Genomic DNA, 12,682 nt, shown 5'->3' on the forward strand with positions numbered 1-12,682 from the left:
AAAAGCGATACGACCATATGCTCCAAGATTCAAATGTAATTAGTTGGCAGTCAGTCAAACATGATCAAGAACTTGGATTTTTAACCAGGTGGCACATTTGGGTTGTGCTGGTTTGTGCTGTGTGGGCCTGTACTGTCTCAAATATGCATTTTTGACAACTACTACTGTATATTAATTTACTTTGGTTTAGTTGATTGAGCCAAACATTAACAAACAAACAAACAAAAAAACAAAAAAAAAACACTTTTTAATGTAATACTCAAGGCACAGCACCCTAGCGAGATGTCTTCCCATTTGGAGAGCCAGAGCCCATTAAACACAACAACATAAACAGAGAATGTGATTTTTAATCAAGATGGAAGAGTATTATTATCAACAAAATAGTCATACTCAAACTGTCATCTCCACCCCCCACCCCCATATCTAAGAATTTGCCGTGGGTGGATTGAACATCCACAGCTTCCCCCATCTGAAGTGCTGCCAATACACTCTCAATAGCCACTGAGTGGTCCTGGCAATATAGTTCAGTACCTGGCAACCACAAAGCTATTGGCGCCTTCCTCCCATAAACCATCTGCAACTGCTTGCATGGTGCAGGCATGGACCAGTGTCACGACAGCCAAATGGCTATCTATCTACTGTACTGTGGTACCAATGGCCAAACTGGATATTAGTGTGTGAATGATGACAGATGTAACAGTTTTAGGATCAAAAGTATTCTTTTGCTGATGTGGATTTCTGTGAAATTGATGGAAAGCAAAGATTTGGGCTTGGTGTCATAGCATTAATTACATAGTTTCATCTCTCCCACCAGCAGCATTTGAATATCTTCCATTCACACGTTTTTCCTCAATTCAGACTCAGAGTTTATGTAAATATATCAAGATTTTTAAATGGATTAAAAAACATGCTCTTTCTAAAGTGTCAGTGTATGATGCATACATTCCTATACATTCCATAAACATGCATTTTTCATCGCTTTTCTGCATTTCTCTGAAAAAGCAACAATGATTAAATCAATTCACGGGCTTGGTGCTGTGTGCACCACCAGCTCCCTTAAAAGGTGCAGAATGGTGCAGTGGAGCATGTCCATTCTCCCCAGAGATTACTGCTAATAAGAGGGCCAGTATTTATAGATGATCCCCCCCAGTGTATACCCCTAATCCTGCCTTACCCCTTTTCATCCCTGCCCCATCCCTGTGCCTGGACCGCTCTCTGCAGCCCCCAGCTCAGCCTCATCCTCGCCCCAGATCAACTGAGGTAGAGACTTCTTCTTAGACTTCTTTAATAGAACTTTGCTTTTTTTTCACATGCTTTTGAAAGGAGGGGAAAAATTGCTTGGCCTCTTGGTTGATGAGAAGGGGATGAGATTGCTTGGACTCTGATTGCAGGAAAGAAGGCCTATTACAGGACTATTTTTTCCATTTCTCCTATTCTTCTTTATTGTGCAATTTTCCTCCTCCTCCTCCTCCTCTCTTTGACCTGCAGCTAAGAAAAGCGAGCGACGATGTCCACCAGCGAACGTTTCGACTGCCATTACTGCAAAGACTCCCTGCTGGGGAAGAAGTACATAATGAAAGAGGACACGCAGTACTGCACTAAGTGCTATGAGAACCTGTTCGCTAACTGCTGTGAGGGCTGCTCTTTACCAATTGGCTGTAACTGCAAGGTAAGGGAGTGCCAGTGCTGACCTGAGAATAACGGTTTTGACGTCAGCAATGTATGAAAGAAGACACAAGATAAGTGCTAAAATACCTTAAAGTACCAGTTACAGCTTTATGTCTATGATGGCCTAAAGTGCTCATGCCCGAAAACAGGCGAGAAACCTTTTAAACCACCTTTTTTTTAAGGTTAATCTAGACCTTACCACACAGGAACCCATTACCCCCACTGCTGACAAGTGCAGTAAATAATGTCTTCAACATTGACAGGACCTGTCCTATAAGGATCGCCACTGGCATGAGCAGTGCTTCAAGTGTGCCAAGTGCAGCCGCTCTCTGGTGGAAAAGGCCTTTGCTGCCAAGGATGAGCTGCTGCTCTGCACAGAGTGCTACTCCCATGAGCACTCCTCCAAGTGTACCACCTGCAAGAAAACCGTCATGCCAGGTACAGTTGGCACGACGAAGGCGATGATGACAATGATGATGATGATGACAGTAATGATTATGCCCAACTGCTCCAACAGTCAAAATAAACAAAAAATGATACGATATTATGCCGATGATTATCACATGTGCAGAAAAGAAGCTTAACACTTAACACCAGACATGAAATGCAATTTTTCTCTTCCCTATCTTTCGAGGCGGCCTCATGTCAATTCTTTATTCTTTATAGCAATGATTACTTCAGCATTGGCCGACGCTAGATTATGAGGATTGCGTTGTCCTCCCCGTGCAGATAGAGGTGGTCTATTTTGGGCAGGAATGTGTTTCTGTCATAGAGGTACCATATGCTGACTAAGCTGCTCCTCATCCCCTGTGCCAGGTTCCCGCAAAATGGAATACAAGGGGAACAGCTGGCATGAGACCTGCTTCCTGTGCCACCGCTGCCAGCAGCCAATAGGAACCAAGTCCTTCATCCCCAAAGACACCGGCTACTTCTGTGTGCCCTGCTTTGAGAAGCAGTTTGCCTACCAGTGCTGTGCTTGTAAGAAGGTAAGGTTACAGCTAAATGTTTTATACTTATTGACTGCTGCAATAAATCTCCCTGACTCTGTGACATTTTTATGTTACCCACACTGTTGCTGAATAGTAAGAAGATGAATAGCAGGAAGAGTGTCAGCGTGTGCCAGTTTGTGGTTGTGTGTGTGTGTGTGTGTGTGTGTGTGTTGTTTTTTTTTACTCTTGCCTGTGTTTGTGTTGCCTCTAGGCCATTACAACAGGTGGAGTGACCTACCAAGACAAGCCCTGGCACCGCGACTGCTTCCTGTGCATCGGCTGTAAGAAGCAGCTGTCAGGTCAACGCTTCACCTCCAGAGAGAACTACCCCTACTGCCTCGAATGCTTCAGCAACCTGTATGCAAAGAAGTGTGTGGGCTGCACCAAGCCCATCACCAGTGAGTCACAGGCAGCGCTAATGTTTTCATTCATTTTGACTCCCCTCATGCTTGGATCAGCTTGGATTTGAAGCCTCTATTTGCATGTGTGGGAACTGACGGGCCATACGAGGTGAAGATCCTATTAACCTGCCTCTTCTGTGTGTGTGTGTGTGTGTGTGTGTGTCTGTGTGGATCTCTATTTGATGCGTACAGGTCTGGCCGGGGCCAAGTACATCTCTTTTGAGGAGCGCCAGTGGCACAGCGAGTGTTTTACCTGCATCCAGTGCTCCGTGTCTCTGGTGGGACGTGGCTTCCTCACCCAGCGTGACAACATCTTGTGCACCGACTGCGGCCGGGAGAAGTGACCTTTCCACCAGGGGTCACAGCCTCATACCGAAAACAACAGAGCTCAAATTCTAATGATATACAGTAGATACTGAGGATGCATGAATATTTCTTCTTGCTCTTAAAGTAGGCACGTCAGCAGGCAGGCTGACGCATATACAAATTCTGAATGGTGTTGGTCTTGTGAATGACTAACACACACACACACACACACCTACACACACAGAGGCACACACGCACACAGAGAGACACACACACACACACACACACGCACTCACACAACATTATGTATCTATAAATTATGCAAGAAGCCATATGTGCCAGTGTCAATAAATATTCGGTATGAAAGAGAAATCCATGCTGTCAAAACACTTTATGTGGATTTTTACAACATGATTTTTTTTTTTCTCACACACTTTAACTTGTGACAAGGACAAAATGATGTTGAAAACGAATGCTTCCGTCTGGTGCAGAGCTGAATTTCAATCCCTCTTATCTGTAACTATGACATAGATAAAGATGTTTCCACTATATTCATATATGAGAGTACATCAGTTGCACTTTAGATAAGGAATCTGTTCAGAGGATGCATAGAATTTAAATGGTGTATGATTGTATGCTTCACTCTCAGAATATCATTATATGCTATACGGATTGTTTCTGTGATACTTTGCTTCCATAATAAACTATGGGTATCATGCTGAACTGGGTTTGAATAGCACAATATTGGAGGCCTGCTCTTGCTGGTTTTGAAATGTCTTTATTGAAGAAATTTTGCTCCAATGATGCCATCCAGAGGAGAAGTCTATACATGTCGGTTTATATGAATTCCTTAGCAGGGACAGTAGACACGAAGTTCAGTGTAACAAGTACAGGCATAATGGTAGGTTTGAAACGCTGATCTTCTTTCTCACTTCCTTTTTTATGACCATACTGTCCCTTCTCAGTTACCATTTAGACAATCATTACTGTAAAACCTCTGTCCTCTGGCGTGTGTGTCGCTTCTTGACCTCATCACTCCCAGCTGGTTCACATTGTAAACAAAGGGAGGATGACCATATATGGTTTGGTCAACAGATCACTTGTTCTTCTACTTGTACATTATCCACTGACCAAAGCCTCCACTTTGGTCCCTGCAGAATCCAAGAATACAAGTCACCGTGACCTCTGCGGGCACCTCGAAATATCCTCCTTCACCAGGCCCATTGTTTTGATTCTTGTAAAACGGTTTCCTTGGTCAAACTGCTGGATGAATTGTGTAATTGTCCTCGCATGCCAGGATGAGTGGCGCAAAATGCTGACACAGACTTCCTGTCAGGACATAGTCACATGGGGAGGTGAAACTACCTCACACAGACAAACTAGTGGAGTAAAACACTCAAGCAGGAGAAGTGAGCAGCACAGAGGTAGGGACTTCTTTTGAATTAGAACACATTTCAAGGAGATGACATTTTCTTTATGAGCTCTATAGCTTTGCTTTTGGCAGATACCTATTGTAAGGGCTTTTTACAGTGGCAATATTCATGAACTATATCTCTGCTTCTCATTACTGGTGAGCCATTATTTGAATAACATTGGACTTGAGCTCTTTTGCCCTCTTTCACTCTCTAGAATTAAAAGTCAGCATCCATACATATCCGCAATGACTTTGACAGCTTTCACAAAAGCACACGTCTATGAAAAGCAAGTTGCCCCAAAAGAAAAGGACAAATCTAGCATCGAATGCCTTGAGTGCTACGACCGGAATGTATATATAGGGACTAAAGATTCAGTGGTGCAGCACCTCATCCTTCCCAGTAGCACAAATGGAGATGTGAACCCTGGTCAGAGCAAAACCAGGGAAGGTAGGGTGAGAAAACTAGGCTCAAGCAGTCCAGTAACCCAAATGAGGGCAGTCCCAGTGTTCAACCACCTGCTGGTACTGTGGGACCGGTGCGTCAGCGCCCTCAACATGTTCTCCTTAGAGCCCATTCCCACTCTGAAGAAGATCCAGCATGTATCTTTGTTTGAGGTATGCAAATCACCGTTCACGGCCCAGTCCCAGTCAACGTGTGTGGAGATGGTGACTTCCTCCAGCCGGAGGAAAGTGGTGCGGATCCACATGATTGGGGTGGACAGGTGGGAGGTTGTAAAGGAAGTCCCTCTGCCCCAGAACCCGGTGGCCCTGGCAGTAGATGGCGCCTGTCTCTGTGTAGCTACCAGTGACAGATACCTCCTCTATGATAACATGACTGGGAGCAGCGTGGAGCTCTTCCCTCACAATCACAGCAGGCAGCAGGTCATCGTTACCTCGGCGGGAAGAGGGGAATTCCTGTTGAATGGGCCTGGATCCTTGGGTAAGAGCTGTCGCCCTGTTTATGGTACATGTGGTTCTCTGGGACATCCCCTACAGAGCAGGGTTGGGGCCATTCCTGAACTGAACTGACAATGCAAGGAATTGGAATGTCAGGAAACAGAATTTAATTCCATTAAATTCCATTAAATTCCACTTCTAACCCTAAGAGACTTGCTAAACATTATAAATCAAATGTTATGAATCAAATAAAAGACAGTTAAACAAATTAAATACATTCAATAATACAATGTAATACAATGTATTACAATTATACATGTTATGCAGGACCTATTCTCAACTCATTTTCATTTGCTGTTGTTGATATTCAGTAATCTCAGCTATGTGGTAAGAAATAACAAAAAAATGGAATTTCACAGAATCTCATTGAATTAAATTCAAGTTCCTGAAATTCCAATTCAATTCCAATTTCCAGTTCATTCGTTCATGAAGTTACCCCAACCCTCCAACAGACCATTCTTGTAAGGAAATAAAACAGAAAAACTGTAGAGTACAGACATCGCCGAGTCCCTATGCATCATTATCCGCTTCCGTTCCAAAGCAGCATATATGGGAAAACCCTTCACAGCGCTGCCCCATATATCCATCTAGCCAGAGGATATTTGTCTTGCTGATATATCACTCCTCTGTCCTTATCCCGCAGGCATGTTTGTGATGGAGACAGGGATATGCCAGCGCCCTCCCCTGCAGTGGCCTGAGGTGGTGCTGGCAGCGGGAGTGTGTTTCCCTTACGTCCTGACCCTGCAGCCCCAAGCGCTGTCTGTCTACAGCATGTTGGATCAGCAGCTCAAACAGACTGTGAGTCTCAGCGGGGCGAGGGGTCTGCTCTCCACATCAGGTACGCTGGCACCGTCGCTCCATCACCTAATCCTGGCAGATTGTAAACCGCAGGGCCACGTAAACCGCCTGCCAAATGACAGCTTGTTATGAAGAATCTAGCCTTGTGTGTGCCTCGATTTACATTTCAATCCGTCATTCTCGCATCCACTGTTACTACGCACTGAGTGTCTCAAAAAAACAACAAATCTCCCCTCAGATGGCATGTTAGTGTTCACCGAGAGAGACATTTTCAGCCTCTCTCTGGTGCCGTTAGAGGAGCAGATCCAGGCTCTTGTAGGACACGAGAGAGCAGAGGAGGCCCTATCGCTGCTGGACGGAGTTCAAAGCCACCTTCCACTTCACTCCTACAAGGTGAAACACAGCACAAGGAACTGCTCTGGTTTTTCCTCAAGTAATACCATCGAAGACGTTGAAGGACCTCAATATAATATATTCTCATATAAATAAATGAATAGACACACAGCGGGGAGCAAACATGTTCCCACTCTGAAATCTAGGTCTCTAACAAAGTACAAATATACATTTTAATGTTCTTCCTCCCAAGGGTTGCAAAAGTACATTTCTGAGGATAACTAGATGAAACACAAGGATTAATCTCTCATCTTCCTTAACTCCTCCATCTAAGAAAAAAACCCATAATCCACCTATTCGGATGCTGCTATAGTTTCACCAGTTTAGATATGCATACATATCACTGATGTATAGATAATATGCATGTATTGCAAACCCAGCTGGCATCACAGTGTATTAACTTAATATTTCATCACTGTAGAATAGATTGAAGCAGAATGTGGAGGCATGGACTGACTTGCTATAGCAGGTGTATTCCAGTAGGATGAATACAACCAAGGACAACAGATGGTGCCTGAGATTTAGTGTAATCTGTGCGATATCTCAGGTTACAGGTTAGAGGTTAGGCTGAGGATGTTAGAATTAATACCCTGATGACTCATTATTCATTCATTACACTTTGTCCTGTAAAAGCTTTGTTTCGTAGCGTTTGAATATCCCGGATTGTAGCGTATTGCCCTGGAGATTTAAGGACAGCCGTGCAATCTTCTGCCTCCTTAATTTCCACTTCAAATATTCATGCATTAAAAAGAATATGCTCATGCAATGTGTGCCTGGTCTGAGAGAAAATTTTCTCTTGGCAGGAGCTGCATAAGGCCGTCACTTGCCTTGCTGGATTTGTTCAGTTTTACCAGGAGGCTTTTTCAGAGGCCAGGGATCTATTCATGTGAGAGCAAAACCCCCTTGCATATAATTCTCTAAAGTCTGTTCCAAATTCAACATGAGTCACTACAAACTGTGCAGTAGTAATTTGCGAATGCTGTCTCTATTCTGCTTTGTTGCACACTGAAGTGTAACACAGATCGATACTTATCACCCACTTGAACAGAAAAGGTGAGCTGGACCCCAGAGAAATCATCAGCCTCTACCCAGAAATGGAGCCTTGTGTTGGCGAGGCCTTTCAATCCCAGCTTGATCAAGTGAGCAAGGGCAGGGATCTGCGGGTGCTTCGGCAAGAAGACAGAACCACATTTCATCATTACCTGGACTTCCTGGGTGATTTCCTCAGAGAAGTCAAGGGGATGGAGCAAGGCCTGAGGTGCAGTGAGGAGGTGGACTGTGCCCTCCTGAGGCTGTACGCCGAACAGGGAGACACCGACAACCTGCAGCAGCTTGTGGCTTCTCCCAATGCCTGCAGACTGGACTACTGTGTGTCTGTCCTGGAGCAGCATGACAGGTGAAAATAAATTATCATGGGTGATTTATAACCATACTCACTGATAAGGTAACTTATTTGTTGAATGACAAAATTGTTGAAAAAAGAGGCTCCAATTCAATGACTGAGATATTTGTTATCATTTGTATAATTTTCATATATTTTGCTGAATATTTGCTGAACGATGCAGATTTTTTCCATTTTCAGATTTTTTGCATTAGGCTTACTCTATCAGAACCATGGGAAGCAAACCGACGCAATAAAGGTAACATTTCCAAAGACTCCACACATGTATTTACTGATTGTATGTGGAACACATGTTTTAGCTTTGCTATATTCTTGCAGACTTGGGTGAAGATTGCCGATGGCCACCATGCTGACCCCTCTTGTTCAGATGTGTATGAGCACATAGTGCGGACTCTCAGTCAGTGGACAGACAGAGATGCTGTGTGGACGTTTGCAGACTGGGCTCTGCAGAGAAACCAAGAGGTGCCTGTTCATTTTTTAATACTCTCAGCTTAACTGCAGAGGGCAGAGTCGCACAATATAACCATGTGGTATAAACATTCAAACTAAATATCAGAGTTAAATGTAACCTACTGTATTAATTGGATGGTTTCAAATATGAGCCATGTTTTTTGTTATTAATACCATCTTCAAATGAGTAATTACAGTTTTCCTTGATCTTAAAAAGATTGGAGTGCAGATTTTCACCAAGCGTCCCCCAGATGGCCGAGTCACATTTGAGACAGAAGATGTCCTTGCTTTCTTGGAGAAGTACCCACTGGCATTGCTTTTGTATCTTGAGTTCTTAATTCACGACCTGAATAGTGAGGTGGGTACAGCAGCTAATTACTCTAATAAATGGACCTGGAATGCATTGAGAAATGACCACAGATCTCTCTGTGTACCTGAATCTGCCCCCAGGAGGAGAGACATCACAACCTGCTGGCCCTGGCTTATGTTACTCAGACACTGAAAACCTTACAGGAGGAAAAGGAAACAGAATCAGACGCAGGGGAAACCAGAGGGAAACTGCAGCAGCTGCTATGGGACTCAGTGTTCTATGACATCTCCACTGTATATGGTTTGTGAATACCTTATCACAAAGTACATAATTACTAAATAGTCAATGAATTATAAGTCTTGAAAAGAGATAGCATGATCTATCTCTTTTCTATCCTGTAGTGCTGGAACATGCAAAATGTAAAAGAGTAAAAAAAAAAAGGGCCATTCTCAAAAAACTGTAAATGGAGGTAAGCCAATACAATAAAGGCTTTTTAATACTTTTCACTACATTTTGCATGTTCCAGCACTAGAGGCCACAATCTATCTCTTTTCATGATCTAACTCACTGGTTTGCAAAAACACCTTTTTTGACAACAGCAACTTCGGTGCAGCGCGCTTTGTATCTTCTTTTCTATAGAATCATAAGTCTTGTCTTATTCAAATGCTCTTCCTCATCAGAGCGAGTCGAGCCAACAGCCCTCCACGTAGAGAAAGCCATTCTGCTCGGTAGGGCAGGTGAACACTCCCAGGCTCTGCAGATGCTGGTTCACACGGAGAGAGACCCGCGCGCTGCAGAGGCCTTCTGCTGCAGAGCTGCGCAGGGCCAGGACAGACAGCTGAGGCAGACCCTGCTGCTCACCCTGCTCAACATTTACCTCAGCTCCGACCACCTGACCAGCGCCGCCGCCGACCTGCTGAACAACAACCCCCAGGTCTTCGCACCAGAGAGGGTCATCCAGCTCCTGCCTGGCTCCTGGTCCGTTCAGCTGGTCTCCCAGTTCTTAATGGGATCCCTCAGGGAGACTTTCCACCAGAGGCGGATGGGAGGGCTGCAGAGGGGTCTGGCCCAGGCCGAGCTCCTCAGACACAAGGTCACTTGGGTGAGTTTTATGACTTCTTTCCCATTTCTTCCTGTTGAAGAATTTAGTATAAACTGATTAATAAAACAAATAATGAATAATTCAAGGAGAGGTCTGTGTCTTCTTTCCAAAAAGGTTTATTATATACACTGGTGGCAGTGTTCTTTGTTCTCTGAGTTACATGAGAATAACTAGGTTCTTTGTAGTGAGAAACACACACAGGGAGGGGGAAACATGAAAAGGCATTCTGGAGCATTCACCTGTCCTTGTAAACACAGCAGCAGAATATGTGTGAATACATACAGCTGCAAGTTCAACCATATATATACAGTATATATATGTATACAGTTTATGAGTATAGGTGTCTAATGAGTATAGGTGGTGATTATTATGCTTATAATGCACAAGGAGTATAAAGGAATGAAGGAGATAACATGTAGTACATAATGTGGAGAGTGAAACTAAGTTGAAACTGCTAATTAAAACACAGACATAGAAATGTCTCTCACACTTTCCCAGTGTATGGCTCATCATGTGCATCATTGTTCCCAGTTTCTGAACTCCCTTGCCCCTCTCACTGTCTCCCCTTCAGACCCAGGCCTCAAAAACAATGTTCAGAGTGGACAAGGGCCAGGTGTGCCCGGTTTGTCAGAGGGACCTAACAGAGCCGCAGTTTGTCTGTAACCTGCAGGGTGAGCTGATCCACACAAGCTGCTACACAGCATCATAGAGACACTGGACTCATCTATTGTCATCTATTGTCTGTGTATGCATATGTGTGTGTGTGTGTGTGTGTGTGTGCGTGTGTGTCTGAGCACCCTTGAGAATCGCGTTTATATTTGGCCAGATAAGTGTCTGCCTCTCAGTCGATAATTATGCCCGATTAGAGTGTGTCATCTAGGAGCATTCAACAAGGATTCAATTCATGGACCTTGGACTAGACATGTTCCCTAATTAGAAAAAGAAAATACATTGCGCAAATAACTGGTTTCAAAATGCAAAAAAGCAAGCAATGCACTTTTCCGGGCAGCATGTCTGAGCCATTTCCTTGAAAACTATAGACAGCAATAGCTATAAAGTGAGTTGTGGAGGACACTCAGGGGCATATATTCACTGATCAGACAGTGGTATTTTACAGGGAAACCACCTGTGGTCAACCTGATGACCCCAGGGAATTTGACCATCCTCCATCGCTGTATATATGCATCCCTACCATCACGGTTTCCACCAACTGTGTATATTTGTCTGCATAAAGATGGAAATAGAATGTCAATGTCAACAACCGTCGGCACGTGAGAGACTTGTATTCAGCTGCTGCTTGATGTATTAATATACATTTATGACCGAAAAGAAATCACAATTACAGGTTTTAAAAATGAAAAGTAAATACGTTAAGGAAGCGCAACGCTGGGTTCATTTTCTGTTATAAACTAATTTTATAAAAGCAGAAAATGACATGTCTGTGTGTGGAATATGAAATCCGAGGCAATTTTACCAACATCATGCCTATATCATTAGGGAACATCACAGTGTGCTTCCAAATAATAACACACAACCCCAGTCGATCTAGGAAATACAGTATGGAAATCTTGTTGTAAATAAACTTAAACACATATCATTAAGTGACACCACACTCAACATGGATTTGTCTATTTCTGTCGCAATTTAGTCATTAAGGCTAACCATAAATGCAAGTTTTTATTTATACTGATGCATTTTGGGAAAGGAGTTAAGGAGACGCCTTAAGGGGCTGGAACAGAAGCCTGAGTTGTGCATTTGGCCGGCCTGATTGTAAGTGCAAGTGTTTTTGGCCTGGAGTGAGTGAATAATTGTACTGTAGGAATATGGTGAATTATGCGTATTGAAATTACAGGCCTGACCGTCCGTTTCTTACTCTTTTTTTTGTACTACATTTACTGTTTCATAGAGTGGGTGTTGTGTTGTGAAGCCCTTTGAGACTGTGATTATAATTAAAGGCTATACGAATAAACTTGATTTAACTTGAGACTTCTCACCTTGCTTGAGTACATGAATCTGGCCTGAATAAACAGAATAAACCTATAAACTCAGACAAAATCACAGTTGTCAGGTGAAAACCTTGCATCTCCCAAATGTCAGCTTTTCAGGAACCGAGAAACACAGTCTTGGTTTTAGCCATACATTTTTGAGTTTCTCTAATTGGTTTGGAAAACGGTTTTATAAACCCAAGTGTTTTAGAATTTTCTCAACCCACAGACGAGCATGTAATCTTTCAATTGAAGTTAAAGTATGAAAATCACCCAAATTGGAGTTGTGAGGTTTTCACCTGAGGGTGATGAAATGTATTGTCAGTCTTCCCCCAACTGATTCATATCCCCTCTCCTCTTCTCACTCTAATTGCTCTCTCTAAAAAAGACCTTCTATCTTTCTCCTCATCTCTAGTTTTATTCTTTCCCTGGGATTTCTCTCTTACATGATTGCACTATGGGATATTGTCAGGGCATTACGGCTCTGACCCTTTCTGTCCTCTCCCT

The 12,682-nt window shown here is 43.4% G+C and overlaps 2 protein-coding genes across 2 annotated transcripts; both read left to right on the top strand.

The window, feature by feature from the left end:
• Positions 1 to 1,176: 1,176 nt before the first annotated feature.
• On the top strand, positions 1,177 to 4,030 carry fhl5 (four and a half LIM domains 5). Its single transcript, XM_071538555.1, has 6 exons — positions 1,177 to 1,260; positions 1,489 to 1,669; positions 1,932 to 2,106; positions 2,485 to 2,654; positions 2,869 to 3,055; positions 3,251 to 4,030. Exons 2-6 carry the CDS (start codon positions 1,508 to 1,510, stop codon positions 3,400 to 3,402), a joined length of 846 nt encoding a protein of 281 aa, XP_071394656.1. The 5' UTR covers positions 1,177 to 1,260; positions 1,489 to 1,507; the 3' UTR covers positions 3,403 to 4,030.
• Positions 4,031 to 5,024: 994 nt separating this feature from the next.
• On the top strand, positions 5,025 to 10,899 carry LOC139660353 (transforming growth factor-beta receptor-associated protein 1). The gene is made up of 11 exons (XM_071538472.1): positions 5,025 to 5,718; positions 6,379 to 6,573; positions 6,772 to 6,926; positions 7,730 to 7,812; positions 7,975 to 8,322; positions 8,509 to 8,566; positions 8,647 to 8,790; positions 8,996 to 9,136; positions 9,229 to 9,388; positions 9,769 to 10,190; positions 10,762 to 10,899. Exons 1-11 carry the CDS (start codon positions 5,025 to 5,027, stop codon positions 10,897 to 10,899), a joined length of 2,538 nt encoding a protein of 845 aa, XP_071394573.1.
• Positions 10,900 to 12,682: the final 1,783 nt, after the last annotated feature.

The sequence above is a fragment of the Centroberyx affinis genome, unplaced genomic scaffold, assembly GCF_046629955.1.
Source record: "Centroberyx affinis isolate AG114_WGS23_722 - 3 ecotype Tasmania unplaced genomic scaffold, CSIRO-AGI_Caff_v1 ptg000198l_1, whole genome shotgun sequence".
Lineage (NCBI taxonomy): Eukaryota > Metazoa > Chordata > Actinopteri > Beryciformes > Berycidae > Centroberyx > Centroberyx affinis.